At 21.5% G+C, this 18,970-nt stretch overlaps 2 protein-coding genes across 11 annotated transcripts in view; one reads left to right on the plus strand and one right to left on the minus strand.

The window, feature by feature from the left end:
• Positions 1–581: 581 nt before the first annotated feature.
• On the plus strand, positions 582–1,629 carry LOC102654108. The gene is made up of 2 exons (XM_006559621.3): positions 582–963; positions 1,400–1,629. The coding sequence occupies exons 1-2, from the start codon at positions 676–678 to the stop codon at positions 1,532–1,534; spliced, it is 423 nt and encodes a 140-aa protein (XP_006559684.2). The 5' UTR covers positions 582–675; the 3' UTR covers positions 1,535–1,629.
• Positions 1,630–3,508: 1,879 nt separating this feature from the next.
• LOC413185 (spondin-1) overlaps positions 3,509–18,970 on the minus strand; it is a 31,262-nt gene continuing 15,800 nt past the window's right edge. For 5 of the 10 annotated variants that reach the window (XM_006559627.3, XM_006559622.3, XM_006559623.3 and 2 more), the window contains exons 3-17: positions 14,263–14,506; positions 13,448–13,634; positions 11,943–12,107; positions 11,542–11,665; positions 11,076–11,206; positions 10,787–11,003; positions 10,109–10,277; positions 9,028–9,376; positions 6,710–6,920; positions 6,002–6,172; positions 5,602–5,724; positions 4,898–5,049; positions 4,537–4,615; positions 4,398–4,466; positions 3,509–3,909 (exon numbers count right to left, since the gene is read on the minus strand). In XM_006559627.3, coding sequence (XP_006559690.1) covers positions 3,734–3,909; positions 4,398–4,466; positions 4,537–4,615; positions 4,898–5,049; positions 5,602–5,724; positions 6,002–6,172; positions 6,710–6,920; positions 9,028–9,376; positions 10,109–10,277; positions 10,787–11,003; positions 11,076–11,206; positions 11,542–11,665; positions 11,943–12,107; positions 13,448–13,634; positions 14,263–14,506 — 2,567 coding nt within the window. In that variant the 3' untranslated portion in view covers positions 3,509–3,733. The remainder of the gene's footprint in view (positions 3,910–4,397; positions 4,467–4,536; positions 4,616–4,897; positions 5,050–5,601; positions 5,725–6,001; positions 6,173–6,709; positions 6,921–9,027; positions 9,377–10,108; positions 10,278–10,786; positions 11,004–11,075; positions 11,207–11,541; positions 11,666–11,942; positions 12,108–13,447; positions 13,635–14,262; positions 14,507–18,970) is intronic. The other 5 variants (XM_006559624.3, XM_006559628.3, XM_016913737.2 and 2 more) reach the window with 5 other exon arrangements.

Below are 18,970 nucleotides of genomic sequence, written 5' to 3' on the forward strand. Positions count from 1 at the left end.
TATGTTAATTTCAATATATTCGTCATACTACATTCATTATAATATAAAATGACATATCAATTTAATCTTTCAAATTTTTATGAATTTTAAGTAATAAATATAATGTAAATATAAATATATTATCCATAATACACATTATATAAATATATTAAATGTGGAAAATATAAAAAATTATATATTAATGTATACAAAAATTGTATATTACAAACAATATATTTTATATAATTATAATTCATAAAAATTAAGATATATAAATAAAAGAATATACTAGGGATTTTTATTAAAATTGTTATATAATGTGATAGTTCCATTGAATAGTTCCATTAAAAAAATATTTTATAAATATTTTTAACTGAAAAGAAATATTTAATATGAGATTTTTTAAAAATTATGCTTCATTTTATTATATATACTATTTTATAATTTCAAAAACTTCAGTTTTAAAATTTATATAATTTTTTATTTATACAATATTTATAATATTTATAAATTCAATTGTATAAGATTAAAATTGAAAAATAAATAAAATGATAAAATTAGTTAATTAATTATTCAATTATTAACTATTCTTAATAGTTAAAAAAAACAACTAAAACAAATGATAACTTAACCTAATTTTTAACAATATAGTAAATTATTTTCAGTACATTTAAATATTACTTAGAAGCATTAATAATGTTACGATTATTAGGAACACGATTTATATTTAGGATAAATAAATCATTTTTAATCAAAAATGAAAATAAAAAAATTCAGTATGTTCAAAATAATTTTTTATGGCATCAAAATATAAATTTTAATTTAAATGATGTGGATGACTTAGAAGAAAAAACTGATAAAAAGAAAAAAAAGAGTCCAAAAATACCTAAAATTACTCTTATACATCCAAACAATTCTATAACTATTACTCAATTAGAAGATGCAGAAAAATTAGCTGATCGCCGAAATCTTCAATTAGTACATGTAAGTGATGAATCTAAAAACAATAGACAAATTTATAAACTTGTAGAATATTCAAAAATTAAAGAAGAAGAAAAAGAAGAAGAGAAAAAAGAAAAGAAAGAAAAAGAATGTGATAAAAAAAAAGTAAAATCCACTAAATTATTTACCATAAAAAGTGATATAATGGATTATGATTTAAATGTAAAAATCAATAATATTAACAAAGTATTAAAGAAAAAACATAAGGTTAAAATATTTTTTATTCATCCTGATGGAATACGGGTAAAAAGATGAACACTAATTATTAATTACAACTTTATTTATAATCTATATTTAATATTTACATTATTAATAATGAATATATTAAATTGAATATTTATTTGTAATATTTATTAAAAATATTAATTGATATTGTTTAATTTTTACTAATAAATTTAAAATATAATTCATTTTATAGGATGGGATAATAAAAAATGTAAAAAGCAAAGTACAGGGAATATTTTCAGAAGAAAAAAAAAAAGGAAGTAATACTGTATTTATATATTCTCCATCAGAAAATGAAAATATTTCTTCAAAAGATAATACTGTTTGATATGTCTTAAAATAGAAATATATAAAATATTAACAAATATAGTAGAATCATATTATAATTTTATAAAATAAATAATGAATTAAAATATATACATATATGTATAGTATAAGAATTTATCTTGTAAAATTTTATATAATATAAATTAATGTCATACACATAAAAAATTATTATATTCATAAAATTATATTTAAAACTTAAATGATGTATATTTTCAATCTTATAATTTAAAATATTAAATAACAAAATGGACAATAATTTTAAATTTATTGCTTTATAATATCTTACACTATCTTTGAACATTAAAATGAGATTCAAAACTAGTCATTTTTAAATCGAAATAATTTCTTATAAATAATTCATAATAATATTTAAAAATATATTTTAGCACTAATTATTATACAATAAATATTAAATAAATTTTATGCTTGTAATGTTAAGTTGTAATATTAATTATTAATAATGATTCTTATTTTGATTATGTATTGAATTTAAATAAAAACAAAGTTTTGAATTTCATTTAGTATCATATTAAATATAATATTATTATTGTCAAATATAAGTGAATACATTAATTTGTTTAATAAACAATGATCTTATTATCTAGCGATATGTAATATGTATATAAGTATATTATTATCTAAAAGTTTAATCATACAATTAATATATTAATAAAAATAAAAAGAAAGAATGTACAATTAATAAATATTGTATAAAAATAAAATAATATTAATATGTATTTTATTTTATTAACAAAATTATCTCAACTAAAGTAAAATAATGCAAAAATTGATTCAAAATTTTAATTTTAAAATTTGAAATTATTATATTTATAACATGATGTGATATTATACTTTTTATCTAAGCTATTATATTTTATTATTTTTTATATTATTAAAAGCAATATCAAAAGTATTTGGTATATTGCAATTATTTAAAAAAAAAAAGTATAAAAAAAAGTAAAAATATAATATTATATTTATTTTTATAGAATAGATTAAGTTTTTTGATAATAATATATAAGAATCATTTACAAATATTTCTGCCAAGTTGATAAAATTTGTTTTATTTTATTTTTAAATTAATTTTATTTAAATCTTAAATATACAATTTTAATAAACATTAAAAATAAATATTTGATTTTAAACTGAGATCTATATTTTCTTAAATTTTATAAATGCCACAAATATATATTTTATAATACTTATACAGAGAAATATGTATCATTACTATATTGATTGTTTTGTTTTTTAAAATATTTAAGAGATGACACATCTTTTGATAATAATTGAAATATTGATTTATTACATTTTATTTTTGCATAAAACAGTTTATATTTGTTTTTTTTTAAATTTAATATAATATAGTATAGTTAATTATGTGTAACATAGTTTATACATTTTTTACTATAAATCCTGATAATAATTTCTTATTTTTTTATGACTAATTGAAATATAATTCTTTCTGATTGAAAGAATTATTTATATTATATATAAATAAAATATTAATTGATTTTATAATTATAATTATTTATTAATATTATTTTTCAATGTTAAATTAATATTAAAAAAAAAATTAAAGCAAAAAATATAAAAAATGTAATAGAATATTTTGTGCGTATAAATTGGTGAAATTCAATAGGTGAAAATCATTCATTCATAGAAATTATATTCCTTATATAGAATTAAATTCATATTCTTAATATTTATCTTATAAAGTAAAATAAAATAATTTTTTTAATATATATTCGAAATATATTGTTATTAGATCTATAATCTAAAATATTATATTCCACGTAAATTTATCAGAATATATTTATATTATTAAAGTTATTTTTTTATTTTATGTTTTGCAATTAAAATAATAAAAAAATTAAATTAAAATTTCAATCCTAAAATATGTATCAATGTATCAAGCATTCTCAATGATTTTATCATATCATAATATGATCAAATAATATCAATATTGATTGTCATTTTTTTTTATATTGAATATTTTTCAAAAATATGTTATTATAAAGAATTTTGTAATGTAAATATTGTAATGTTTTAGAATAATTTCTATATGAATATGAATTATAGCAAAATTTTATTTCATATTATATTTATTTCATTATTGTGCTTGATTTAATGATACATAAGTAAAATTTTAAATTGAAATATGTTTTAAAATAAATAATAAAATAAAAATGGATAAACATTATTATGGACATTCTATTGTATGACATTTTCTATTCTCTATCATATGAGAACATGGTTTACTTTTTGGACCAACAGATTGAATTTTGACTATTCTTGTTCTGTATTGTGATGCTTTTCCACAAGTTGCTGTACAATGTGACCAACTAGACCATTGTGTCATTTTGCAATCAACTGAAACTAATTTTGGTAATTATATAATATTATATTTATTTGGTTATTTCATAAGCCATTTTTAAATATTATTTTTTCTTTATATTTAGAATTTCTTCATAAATAATTCATTTTTATGCCGAATTATTGTTTTTCTAATGATTTGAATATTTTTCTTAGTATATATATAATTAAATAAATTAGGAAAAATGCTTTTATATTCATAAATTATTCATGCTTATTCATTATTCATGTATACTTATTATTGAAAATATAAATATCAGATTCAAGTTTTAATTAGATTTCAACATTAAAAATTTTAAAAATCATTTATAGAATAAGAATTTAATTAATTTTCTCAAAATAGCTTTGAGAATATGTTTAAAATATAAATATTGGCTTAATAATGAAAAATTAAAAAATATTCAACTATAATTATTTAACATAATAAAGAATAATAATACAATTAATTATACAATTATACAATAATAATTATACAATTAATCAATACTTACTTTGATTTTCTTCTCTTCTCGAATATCGATCACGATATGTGCGTCGTCTTAGTTCATCACCTTGTAAAGCTGCGAATTTTAATTTTATTTAGCCCATTTTCATAAATAAATTTGATCAAATTATTTTAGTAATACTTACAACAAGGTGGAATTTTATGACATTTTCTTTTGCGATGTAATTTTTGCGGACATTTCTTACCATTGCCTTTAGAATATACCTAATTATATAAATCAAATAAAATTATACTCATTCTTATATAATAAACTATAAATTTCATTAAAATATTCACTAAATTTTTCCAAATTTTTTTGTAAAAATTGATTTTTTAAAAATCATTTTTAAAAATAGATTACAATTAATTTGAATTGCAAATTCAATTAATTGTAAATAACACTATTTTCATTACATAATTTAGATAATTTAGATTATATTTATGATTAAATAGACTTAGTACTTTTTAAAAAGATTTATAGATTATAAATATAAAAAAATTATTTACCTGAATTTGTCTTGTACTCTCAGTGTATCCACGACATCCTGCACATGCAGACCAATTACTCCAATTGGATATTTGACAATCGATATCTTTCGCAATATTAGATAATTCTATCACTTGACTATCTGGTTGTATGCCTTTGAATTTTAATTTCTCTGCAAGAAAATATTTTATATATTATTATAAAAAATATATATATAATATAAAAAAACAAAAAATTTCCAAATAAATAGAAATTTATTAAATTCAATATTAATTTATACAAATATAAAAACCAGAAACAAAACATAAAACATACAAATTTTAAAAATTTTTTCGGCAATGAAATTATCATTAAAATAATATTGAAATTATTAATTATTTATGTTTTAATATAAATTTTCAATAATTAATTTTCAATGATATTCAATAATAATACTTAATCAAATAATTTTGAAATTTATAATGAAAAAATTAAATTTTTTTAAAAAAGTGATCAAAATAATTTTTTTTATTTTGAATTATTTTAATAATTTTTATTTTTAAATAAAATAAATAAATGAATAAATAAGAAATATGTATAAGTTAATAAAAAAAAGTAAATATAACAAAATATACAAAAAATGATAAATTCTTATTTATGGAAATCAAAATTAAGACCAAAAAGATTGATAATTTAATTTATAGTGCAAATTAATGCAATTTGCTAGTAAGCTAATTAGCATCACCATGATGAGCTCGCTTTGTCTTCATGCTGCGTTGGCCCTGCACAGGTATGTGATAACTGAGAACACTGCTGAGCGATACTTTATAATTTTTCGTCATAGTCGATATATTTCCCCTTGACTCTCCTACATTTGTTTTATAAGCAAGCATGCATAGAATAATAGCAAACATTTTGTTAAAAAAACGCAAATTCAAAATCTTTAAATAATTACATTTACTATTTTTAATTACGAGAAATTTAAATTCTTAAGTTAATTTGAAATTAGAAGAATAAAAAAATTTATGTTAAAATTTAATAAAATGTCAAAGTTTTAATTTATCTTTTAAATAATTCTTATTTCAATTATTAATAAATTCATAAATAAAATGATAAATAAAAAAAGGCTAAATTAGGAAACTTACTCTGAAAGTCACCGCAAATCTCATTGCAATATTTTTCAGTTTCGAAATTATTTCGATTTCCATCACAGCCGGAATAACTAAATCTACGACATTGACCCGTTTGTTTGTCAAAATATACACGTATAATGTTACTATTGCATCGTCCTTTTTCCATTGATTCATTGCAGATCTCTGAAATCAATTCAACAATTTGTAGACTTTTCTTTTTTTTGCTTTTCATGATATTGAAAAAAAATCTCATTGTTTCAGTAATAATATTATTTTTGTAATTTTTTTTTCTTATTTTTATAAAGATAATATTTTAATATTTTCTAATGCACATAAATAATATATATATATATTATTTAAATATTAATATACATATATATAAAATTTATTTTTTTATTCTTATGAATATTCGCGATATTCAAAATAATGATCTAAAATGATTCATTTAATTTAATCTGAATTTTTATTTTTGCATTTTATGAAAAAAATATGCTAAAAAAGCGGTTAATATTTATAATTTTTTTGCAATTTGATTTTTTAATATAATAATAATAAAATAAAAGTATCATTTACAATTTTAGAAAGAATTATTTAGAAAGAATTATTAATTATAACATTATCAAGAAATATTATAAAGATATATTTTTTCATATTTAAAAATTAATTTTGCTCTTAGTTTGAATTAAAAATTGTTCAATAAATATTTTTCAACTTTCTTACTTTCTGCTTCTTCTTTTGTAATATTACATGTTGGAATGCTGGCTACACATGTAGCCTGTTGTCGTTTGCACTCTTCACGATTTAAATTCTCGTCATAGCTCCCTATATTTCCCTCTTTCACGAGTCTGAATCTTAATTGTATGCCAGGGCCGCAGGTAGAACTGCAGGGAGACCATAAGGACCATTGGGTATAACGTTCTTCAGGGCAATTCTAATTAAAAAATAAATAAAATTAACAAATTAAATTTCTATTTGAAAAATATTAATTTTATTTAATCCTTTACACTTTCTTTTATTTAATTTTATTTAATCTGATTTATTTAATAAATAATTCTAAATTAATATTAATTTTTTTTTCTAATAAAATAATTCTAAATTAATATATTTATATATTTAATTAGAAATCAGTTTTGATATTATTATTAATTTATTTTGAATGACAATTATTTTTAATTAATATAATATAATTATATAAGAGTATAAAGAGTTAAATATTACGTAGTGATTAAAATTTTAATTAACTAGCATTAGTTTTTTAAATAAATCATTTTTTTTTTCTAAAATTATATGTTATGATAAAGAAAAAATGTTATAACACGCTGTAAGAATATAATGTATAAATAGAATAGGAACGATTGCATTTATTAAAAATAAATAAATTATTTGATAACATTAAAATATTTGATGATAAAAAAATGTGTTAAATGAAATATGAAATGAAAAATAAAATGAATCATTTCTACTTTATTATCAAAATTATAAATAAGGAAGAAAAATGAAAATGATAATCAATAAAAAGGATTTTTTATATTTTAAAATAAAGAAAAATGAAAAATATTAATAAATATATATATTAATTAATAAATATAGTACTAATTAATAAATATAGGTACACATATGAATTTCTTAAATAAATAATAGAAATTGACAAATGTTGGAATAATAATATAATATTTTTCATAAAAAAAATATTTGAAAAATAATATTTTTGATTGAATTTATTTTAATTCATTTAAATATTAATTATTTGATTTTAAACTAATGAAATATTTCAAATTACTAAGAAAAATAAATTGGTAATTAAATTACTATTAATTTTAATTAAAATTACATATAAAATATATCTTATATACAAAAGAATCAATTGGTAATTTTTAACATTTGAAATTAATTTTCGACTTACGTGAGGATGCCAGTATTATGGATAGATAGATTGTGAGAAATGGTGCAGGTATGATTTACGTGAAACGATTATTCTAAACAATTCGAGATTATTAATGATTCGAATATCATATGATATTGTTATTGCTATGATTATCAAGTTTAATAATTTGTTAATAATCTCTATGAATAACAATGAATTAACTATTTTTGTTATTTGACAAAAAAAAGAGAACAAAACAATTGTCTTCTTTTTCATTTAATCATACTTGATAAATTTTTAATTTCATTATTAATTTTTTATTTATTTATATAAAAAATAAAGTTAATTCATAAAAAAATATATTGTTTTATTCTCTATGTGTTAAGTATTTTTTTAATAATTTGATTTAGAACGAGTTAATTTGTTCTTTATCATGGGAAATATATATAATAATTGCAATTCACTTTATAAATTATAAATTTTTACAATTCAATTATTTAAAAATTATTTTCTTAAAAATAAAATTAAGTAAATAATTGAAAGTATAATAGAAAAATTTTATTATTTAATAGTTATTATTTAATAAACAAATTATAATTATAATTTTGAAATTTCAGTGAAAATTTAAAGATACTTGTACGCAAATAATAGCAAATTTTATTTATTTATTGATATTTTTTATATAGATATTTATATTATATATATATATAAATCTAATAGATATTAATCTTTTTTTATAAATTATTAAATTTTAATTAAAAATTTTAATTATAAATCTTATAGATTGATTTATATCGTATATAATCTTCATGCATAATCTTCCTTGCATTTTGCAAACATGATGCATTTGTGAAAATCGTAGAAAATCGTATGATAAAATACTAAAAATTATTAAAGTATAAAATTTTCTTATATATATTTTCACTTTAAATAGAGCTATATGTATATTCATTTAGAATCACTCAATATACTTCAAAATTATATTTTACTATTATCAAGTAATCATTAATTTGCATACAAGCAGTTTCAATTAGTAAATGATATTTTTTCCATGTTTTAGATAATTTCCTCATTCTATTTCCTGGTCAATGAAATTATAGCCAAAAGTTATATGTGCTTTGCGACATTTCTTTTGGTTAATTATCGATTAATAAGTTGTAAACTAGTTCTGTACCTGCTGCCATTTCTCAGTTACCTCCATCACCGGTGCCTCTCCCTCGTAATCTTCTTCATTATCATTGTCTTGTTCATTATTTTTATTTTCCTCTTCCTGACTAGGCGACTCGCTTACCTCGTCCTTATCCATATCGGGACATTGAACGTACTCGCAAGCAATTGTTTCTTGAAGTACCGGTCCGTTAGGGATTGATTTGCACTCTTTAAGATGCTTCTTGTACTTAAAATTCCGTGATCTTGTCTTGTGGCTATCCCCGCAAGTTGCACTGCAGGAACTCCAAGTACTCCAATCATGTAACGCGCATTTCTCTGTCTCCAGAATACCTGCATCTCGCCCTCTATTATTGCTGTAACGAATAATTAATTTAATAATTTATTATTTTCAATTCTTTCTTTCCACGTGAACGTGAAAAAATTTTAAAAATTTTTCGTGAAATCATAAGATTGATAATCCTCGTATAAAATTCATAGAATAGGTAGTGCTTTTTCTAAAGACTTTTGATGAATATAAGTTCTTGAGATTTTAACGAGTTGTATAAACGAATTGAAAGTGATACGACACAATGCAGGTTCGTTAAAATTCCAACAAGTTTGTATTATGTCTAGATTATAAAACTGTGAGTACATTCAATCCTGTGTTCCTTACGATTTTGGTTCTTAAATTGCAAATAAATCGGCATCACAGACTTAACTGTTTTGGAGATTCAAATTAAATTGTTTTTAATCAAATTAAAATTGTTATTAATTGAACCAAATTGAAGTGAATATCAATTTAGCCATAAAATCGATTTAATATGAGTGGAAGAATATTTCGAAAGTTTTAAATTGTTTGATTTTTATAATATTTGGAATTTCTTGTATTAAAAAATTTTTTAAAAATCTTAAAATACATGAATTTGAAAGAGAAATTTGCAAAATAAAATATCTTATTATATTTTTCAATGTTTGAAATTAATTTTTTTTTAATATAAAGAGATGTTATTCGGTAAATCTTTAAAACTAAAAAAATAAAAAATAAAAAATTGATCAGAGAAAAATAATTTTCTCTCATTAATTATTTTAATAAAATCAGCAATTACCAGTGAGGGATCTCTCCCTGGCACTTCGCCCTGCTAGTTAGAGTGACGTTGCACTTGTTCTGCGTCGCAGCAGCTTTGTCCTCGTAGAATCTTTGTCTAAGACGGGTGCCACGACCGCATGTCACAGAACAAGCCTCCCAAGGGGCCCATGATGTCACTTTACAGGCTTCTGCATACGTCAAAAATTATATTGCTTGTCGCTTCTGGAAATGTGTTCGTGTATTTGTGTTGCATAAACGCTTTTAATAAACAAATCTTATGATAATAGTGTAATAAAATCCTCTTATAATTAGTAATATTTAGAAATAATAATTAAATGTTAATTTAACAAAATTTTAATTATTATTATTATTATTATGATATAATGAAAATTAGTTATTGCAAGTGTTAAGAAATTTTTTTTTTATAAATAGTGACTAATATATCATCTATTTATAGTATTTTTTTAAATAAAAATTTCAGAAAAAATGCAAAAAAATATAAAAATAATAGTAAATAAAAATAAAAATAAATAGTATTTAAAATATATTAAAAATTATTTAAAGACATGATATGAAAACATAATCTTATAAAAAATTCGTCATAAAAAATTCATTAAATTACTATGATCTATGTATATCTCTATGGTTAGTGATTAGTAGAAAATAAAATAAATAAAAAAGAAAAAATAATACTTGCTGTCTCTGCGTTTTTTGTCAGGTGTACCTGTGTTCATTGCATCTCCTGGAATCTCTTCACAGGTTTTCTCATAAAGTCTTTGTCGATTCAAGTAAAGCCTGGCAAGAGGCTTCATATCTAAACCAGAAGGGTCGTAAAAAGGAGATCTCGAATCATTTGGATAACTCGAAGTTATTCGGTGAATGGCTTCTTGTGGCTCTGTTGGTGAATCTGGTGACTAGAAAGGTGAAAATATTTAGAGATGTATTAAATATTTTGTAAAGTAAATTATTTATGAAGAAAATATTACCAAGTATGTGATCCCATTATCAGTGCCTGCGTCATATGGGTATAAATTAAGTTCTTTATGTTCAATCCACGAACAATTACTTTGACACAACTCCAAACCTGAAACTCCGACTATCCAATCCGGTGAAGGATCTATAAAATCAAGTTTTTATATTTTATATTTTAAAGAAAAACTTCATTATTTCAATATAATATAGAGAGAACATTGGAATGTACGAAATTTTTTAAAATTCCATTTTGAAATATTTTCAAGATGCTACTACCAATTTACAAATTACATTTTTTTCTTTAAATTTTTTATTAAGTAGTTAAATAATTTGTCATTATTTATTTTGTTATAAAATTTAATGATTTAAGTTTTACTAATAATAATTACACTATAAAAGAAATTATAAATAAATATAAATTAAATTATAAATATAAATTAGTATAATAAATAAATATATTATTTCATGAAATAATCTTACCAATCATGGACACCAAAGACATAAGATGATGTTTCTGGTCAACGCGGAAGACTGCAAAAGTTTTACCAGTAACATTGGGGTAACTTATTCCTCTGGCTTTGATTATAGTCCTAATATGATCACTCTATAAGAAAATAAAATATTTTTATTAATATTTATTAACATAATTAATTTAATATAATAAAATTAATTTAATTAATTTCTTATAATTTAAAATAAAAAATTTATTCTCATTATAAAATAATTATAATTATTATTATATTTCTTATTATTATATATTTTTCTATATTATTCTTAAATAAAAAAATTAATTTAAATCAATAAAAATTTATGACCTTTAATTTATGTTAAAAAAAAATAAGGAAAACATTTAAATTAAATGTTTTAATAAAAAATTGTACTTGATTCTTTAATTCGGATTCTAATTTTCTGGTTAATCCAAATTCGGCCACTTGTTGCAAACCAGTACTAGCCATGCCATTATATTCCCAAAATCTATAATCTACTGTGTGTGATGCTCCAATGACATCTGAAAATCGAATGATCCATCCTTTGCTAGGAAAATCCTGTAAAAATAAAGAAAATCTAATTTAAAGGAATATATTATCATTCATATAAATATTTATCAATAATATTAATAAAAATAGAAATATTTTTATTAATCATTATTATATATTTCGATGAATAATAAATTTCTATAAAATATATGTATATGTAATATATAATAATACATGTAAAACTTTGAAATGTATATTTAGTTTTAAGTTTTGAATAATTTCAAGTTAAATATATGAATCTCTTTAAATATCTCTTATATTATTTTGACAGAATATCGAAAATCGTTAAAATAAATGCACCACAGATGCAATTCTACTGATGGCAACGTCTCTCTATAATGTTGTTATACAATACGAGTTTTACATTGTTCCAACTTGAAAGAAAGTTTTATGGAACATTTTTCTGACCCATTTCCACATTATAAGGTAACTCAATTCCTACATCAATAAAATAGCATCCCCTTTCTTTGTTAAGAATTGAAATTGAAATAATTCCTCTCCAATTCTCATATGTCTCGATATTCGAGATAATATACAATAATATCCTTTTTCATTTTATCAAAGTTTCAAATTAATAAATTGAAAACCTCTTGAGAGAAATCGAATAAATTATATTTTTTAATTTTTATAAATGAGAAATTTTAAAACTAAACTTGTAAAGATATTTTTTTGTATATTTATAATTATATTTTGAAATTTATTAGATCTTTATCTTTTTAATTTTAATATATTAAAACGATATCTTTTAGCTACTAAATGAAGTAAAAGATGTAAAATCTTTATCTTTAAAAAAATATTTTATTATTATTTATTAAATTTTCTTTCTATAGTTTTCAATTGAAAATAAATTATTAAAATATATAAAAACAAAGTATTGATTGTATATCAATACATGTGATTAGTGTACCTATATAATATGTATCAATATGTGTAAATTAATTCTATATTTATATAGAACTTTTACTTTAATAAATATTATAGAATTATTCATATCTCTTGAAATCAAGAATTTTTAAATTTCATGATTAAAAGTGGACAAGAGACATTTCTATTATTAAACCATTAATATAAGAAAAAGATGTAAAATAAAATTTTCTAATCCAGAACTTCATTCCAACTAAGGGACACAATTTCCTTAGATTTATAATGGAAAAGAATAAAAGGAAACGAGAAAAGAGAAAATAAATTGAAAAAAGAAAAACGATCTCTTTGATTTCAACGACCATTCGAAAGCTTTAACGTATCACATCGACGTTTAAACGCGATGGATCGATATCGGTTCTATGCATTTCTGTTTGTCGATTTTATTTGTCGTGCTCTTTCTCTCTCTCTCTCTCCTTCTCACGTGCCTTGGGGTGAGTATTTCTAGACCAAAGTCCCTCGAAAGTAACTTCGTACTTCGCCTCGTCGCAAGCACAGCATTCATTCAAAACTGGTCCTTGGTTATCCGCCTCAGCTTTCGAATCTTGACATATCTTTAGGACTAAATTCGGATCGTCCATGTACCATGTATCAGGGGTTTCCAATATCGTCGCTCTATAGGAGAAGAACAAATGGAAGAATATTTATGTTATCATATCTACATTCCAAGATTGTATTAATTCGAGATGAATATAGGAATTGATTGAAATGAAATGAGTTTTTGAATTGATATTTTTCAATTACTTTTTGATTAATTATTATAATAATCAGAAAACTTATAATCTTAACTTCTTCTTCTTTGATAATAGGCAAAGGAATGCTTTGTGTTAGGTATTATGTTATTAAACTACAATATTTTTTTAATCACTCTTGAGACTAGCTTTTATGATAATCAAATAACTTGATCTTCATCCTTTCTTATACTAGAAAAAGAATAATTTGTTGATTAAAGTTATTGAAAACGAAGATATTATTTTATTCTGGAAAAGATTGGAAAGATGAATTATTTTCTAATTATTTTTAATAATTAAAAAATTTGTAACCTTCATCTTTCTTTATATATAAGTTTTGCATTTAAATGGATATTATTGAATAAGGAATAAAGGTGTTGATCTATTTTTGCATTGATTTTGAAAGCTGCACAATGGATAGATTATTGCAACATTTTCTAACTACATTGTTACATCTCTCATGCTCAAGAATATATTCCATTTTCATGCTTGTTATTAAAATATCCCTTCACCTGATAAATATGCAACCGCTACCTTCGGAAGGACTGGTCCAGGCCACGGAAATTTCTTCTTTAGACACCATCGACATTTCTACCACAGTATTCGGGCAATTTTCCGAATATTTCGTTAACAGATCATCTTGGAGATCAAAGATGCCACTTTCTGCCGTGTCTTCTTCGCTTTCGGGCTCAGAGGAAATCAAGAATCTCGTAAATTTCCGCGGTATAATGCCCATTCTGTCTGCTTGTACAGTCACTGAAACAATAATTCAATTATGAAATTATTAATATATAATAATTTTCGAACACTATTTTATCACATTAAAATATATTTGCGTTTTATTATTTATTTATTTGTATTTATTTTGATTTGATTCATTTATTGAACTTGAACAAATTATAGATTTCTATAAATTTCTAATTTACCTAATTTATATTTAATACGAGCTTAAACTCTAAGCTCTTCTACTTCTGTTTAACGTGAAATGTATTATATTTTGAGCAATTGAGGATTATATAATTTATTATGAATTGCATTTGATTCTCCCTCAATAAACAGAGATGTTTAATCATGGAATTACTAATTGTAATACCTAAAATATTTCCCAATTAGATTGTTTAATAATCAATTTATAATTTCAACAAGAAAAATACTTAATAATATTTTAAATTATTTCTATTTCTCGATGAATCTTTCAGGAACAAATTTTTCATGAGAAATTAAATTTTGAATTATTGGTTACTAATTTTTCCAAACAACATTATACTTTTAATCAAAAAATATTTAATCGATCTATAATTTTTTTATTAGATCTTTTTTTTCAAATTTTTAATAAATGTATTTCAAGACAAATGCATACATTTATACACGTTTCACGGTAGTTCAAACAAGAAAAAAAATTTAATATTGTTAATATTAAATTTTCGCCAAGATTATCTTCCATTATTTTGAGATTCACGGTAATCCGCTTCTTCTAAAATATTCCAAGAGCGGTAATCGAGGGGATTAAGATCGAAACTTCTTAATGACCAATCTTCTGCAACGATGAATGCAGACAAATTCGCATCTAACGAACGCTGCGTCATTTTGGCTTCTATCACTGAATTCTTGGCGGAGTATCGGTCTTCCAGTAGATTATAATCGTGAAACTTAATTATCTTTGACAAAACAATATACTTCTTGGATTATATTTCATCATATTCGATAAATAGCGAATAATAATTTCGAAATTATGAATTATGCGCATATATTAATTTTAATGTATAACACACGCTTCACGATAAATTTCCTTTCTTCCTAATTTCATCTACAACAACAATTGATAACAAAATAAAATTCAAATCAATTCTGAAAAGATATTTTACATTAAGGATACGGGAAAAATTATTTTCCAAACCATTGAAATTTGAGAAATCGCGTGTTGGAAATCGTCGACACGTATTGTAGAAATTTGCACGAAATGGATAGTTTAATGTTCCAATAAAAAGTATGTGTTCTACCTTGGTTACAGCCCGGAGAAACGTTCCGCAATTGTTACGATACGCGCAATGGTATAATTTTTCCGACGAGGGATAACTTATGCACGTACCTTTCAGCTGAAATTTACGATTGCTCGAGAAAAAAGTGAACAATGGACGCGCGATTCGATATTATGCAATGGTGTGAGAGTTCGTATGGGGAAAGGAGGGGGGTGAAAAGTTGGTTGTGATAAAGTAAACGTTGCGATAAAGCGATATTTGCGAGAATAAATAAAATTCGTAATTTTATTTTTCGAATCGAGGAAAAATCGAAGAGGAAGCAGATTTTAGGATATTTTCGTGTAAAATTTTTAATGTGATCGACGAAATCGATTTGAATTTAATTTTGCCTAAATGAAATGTCAATCGAAAATCACGTATATATACAAAAAATAGCATAATAGTAATTTATTTATATAGCAAAAATAAAAATTTCGAATGGAAAGATTATTTTATCGATAAAGGAAAAAAGAAAATAACGAGATATATTGATGAATACATCATCTTTAAATATTTAAATATTTCATATTTTAATACGTTATTGATACTTGGTTAATAATTGATGTTTATTAATTATATATAATGAATTTAAATTAATTATATATTTATTTGATAACAATCATCATTATTCTCTTGAATTTCGCTTGTTTCGTATTACGTTCTGAAATAACAAATAAAATTTTAAATATTCTATCTTTATCGAATTATTTGAATTTTCTTCTACTTGTTGAATTTTATTCTGATGAAATATAATTTTATTAATCTCAATAAAATTATTATATCATTAATAAAAAAAATTTAATCGCACTTTAAAAATAAACAATCAGCTCGTTTAAAAATTTATTTAATCCTTGGATTTGCATTATTGTATTTATCGTAAAATTTATATTAATTATTAAATTACTATATTAGTATATTTCATAATTTTCACGTTGAAAAAAAAAATATTAGGTTAAAATTACATGGAAATTTATATAATTTCCATGTATCGAAAGGATATTCTTGCGTTTCAAAACAGAAATATCGAAGACTCGTAAGTACACTATTTATAACTTAGATTAAACACAACGTGTATACGATACTGTGAATCCGTTGAAATATGGAAAATACGCAAATCTTTTACATAGTAGATAATTAAAAAAAAAAAAAAAAAACTATTTTCATTTGATCAAAGGAATATGAATAACGATAAAAGGGAAAATCGAAATTCTCGTATAATTTTGTATAAATATATTAAAATTTCAATTTCGATAATAACAATTCGAAACATTCCAATAATTACGAAGAAGATTTAATTTTCAAATGTATTATTAGTCGATATTCCGATTTGTAATATAATTAATTGAACAGTGATAATTGCTTTTTGTAATTATTTTTTGGATTTTTCCTTTTTTTGGGAAGGAAATAATATCAAAATTTAAAATTATTCAAAAAATAAATTCAATTCTTTTTACGAAAGAAGAATACACGATTTTTTAATTACCAAAAAATCTTATTTATCGATCAAACACATCAAAATTTATTTCTAATCGATATTTTTATTTTAATTGACGAACAAAAGATAGATATAATGAATAAGTTTAATAATATGAATTATAATTTGATAAATTTTGGTGGATTAATAATGTATTTCAGTAAATACATTACAATAAATGTAATAACATTTACGACCATTTGTCCAACATTAAATATTAATATTTCCACCCTCCATCAATAATTACATTGATCTCAATATTGTGATTTTCTTTGATCCATCAATAAATTACAAATCTACTGTAAATTATTCTCGTATCTATGATCTGTATTTCGTCACGATTATAAAACAATTATTTTAAAAATATTGTCGTGTGTAGTAGGCAGAGTGATTCGAGTTGGATGTTTAAATTGTTTGTAAGTTATTCGAACGAAAAAATCGTTTGGAAAAGAAATTGTGAAATTTTATAGACAGAAATGCACAACAAAAATAAATCTATATTGATTTCAATGTTTGTTGAAAATATTTTCAGACAAGAAATAACGATTTCAGTGATACAAAATCAAAAATTCGAAAAATAATAAAATACTTACTGTTGCACTATTGAATTATTATTCGTCCTATCTATTTATTTTTCATTTAATTATCTAAAAAAAATGAAAATGGAAAAATAATCGATACAATAATGAAATAATTTTGTTTAATTCGTTTTAAACAGTTTTAATTTGCTCATTTTCCCATATTTTCCCCTTATTTATTTTCTTCTTTATCGTAATGATATTTATTTTCATTTTGATACGTAATTATTAACATATGCAAAATATGTACCTATAAATAAATGTATATGTAATATATATAAATAAATGTGTATGTAATATGTACCTATAAATGATGATAAATAAAATAAATATTGATAATACGTTTTTAAAAATATTGTTTTATAAAAATATGGATCTATACATATATATAAATTTTTAAATTTTTATTTTTAAAAAATTATTTATTAAAGTTATACAATTTATATAATTAGTATAGATAATGGGAATAATTATTCACAAACTTGTTAATTTCATTGATTTTAATAAAATATTTTCCAATGTTAACGAATAATTTATATTTATATATCATTTTGGAAATTTTTTGACACAACTGTAAAAAAATATTTCTAAGATCAAGAAAACCAATTTTACAATTATTTATTCGTCATTAAAATTAACAAAATTGTTAAAATATCGCAAATTAAAATCAATAAACTCAACAAGTTTATAAATAAAATTCTAAAACCTATAAAATTTCAAAATTTTTCAAAAATTTTAAAAAATTTACAAATTCAGAGATAAGATTTCTGCTTAGACACGTACCTAGTAAATCTTAAGCAATATTCAACTTCAAATTCAACTTATTATCAAAATAACCAAGCAATGTCACTTAAGGTACATGTATATCGTTCATGCAAATATGCATGAAATCCCTGTCAACTGATTATCAAGATTTTTGTCAATATAAATTTTTTATCATGCAAATTGTCAAGCTCAGCGAGTTTACAACGAGCCAAGTTGCCGAGTTCTGCATGAATTTTCCATTTTTACCTTGATAGATTGTAGACACAGGGAAGGAACTGTCCTTCCCTTTGCTTCCACTCGATTTTACCTCACCTCATGCGTACATCAAGAACGTAACACACGCGTATGTTTCGAGCATTTATGGCTTCCGGTATTATGGGTCTTC

Source organism: Apis mellifera, linkage group LG8 (genome assembly GCF_003254395.2).
Source record: "Apis mellifera strain DH4 linkage group LG8, Amel_HAv3.1, whole genome shotgun sequence".
NCBI lineage: Eukaryota > Metazoa > Arthropoda > Insecta > Hymenoptera > Apidae > Apis > Apis mellifera.

What these genes read in the sequence shown, in the direction of transcription:
- LOC102654108 (XM_006559621.3), top strand. Translation starts at nt 676, where the DNA reads ATGTTACGATTATTAGGAACACGATTTATATTTAGGATAAATAAATCA. An exon ending in GAAATCTTCAATTAGTACAT is followed by an intron (nt 964 to 1,399) that starts GTAAGTGATGAA and finishes TTCATTTTATAG; the next exon opens with GATGGGATAATAAAAAATGT.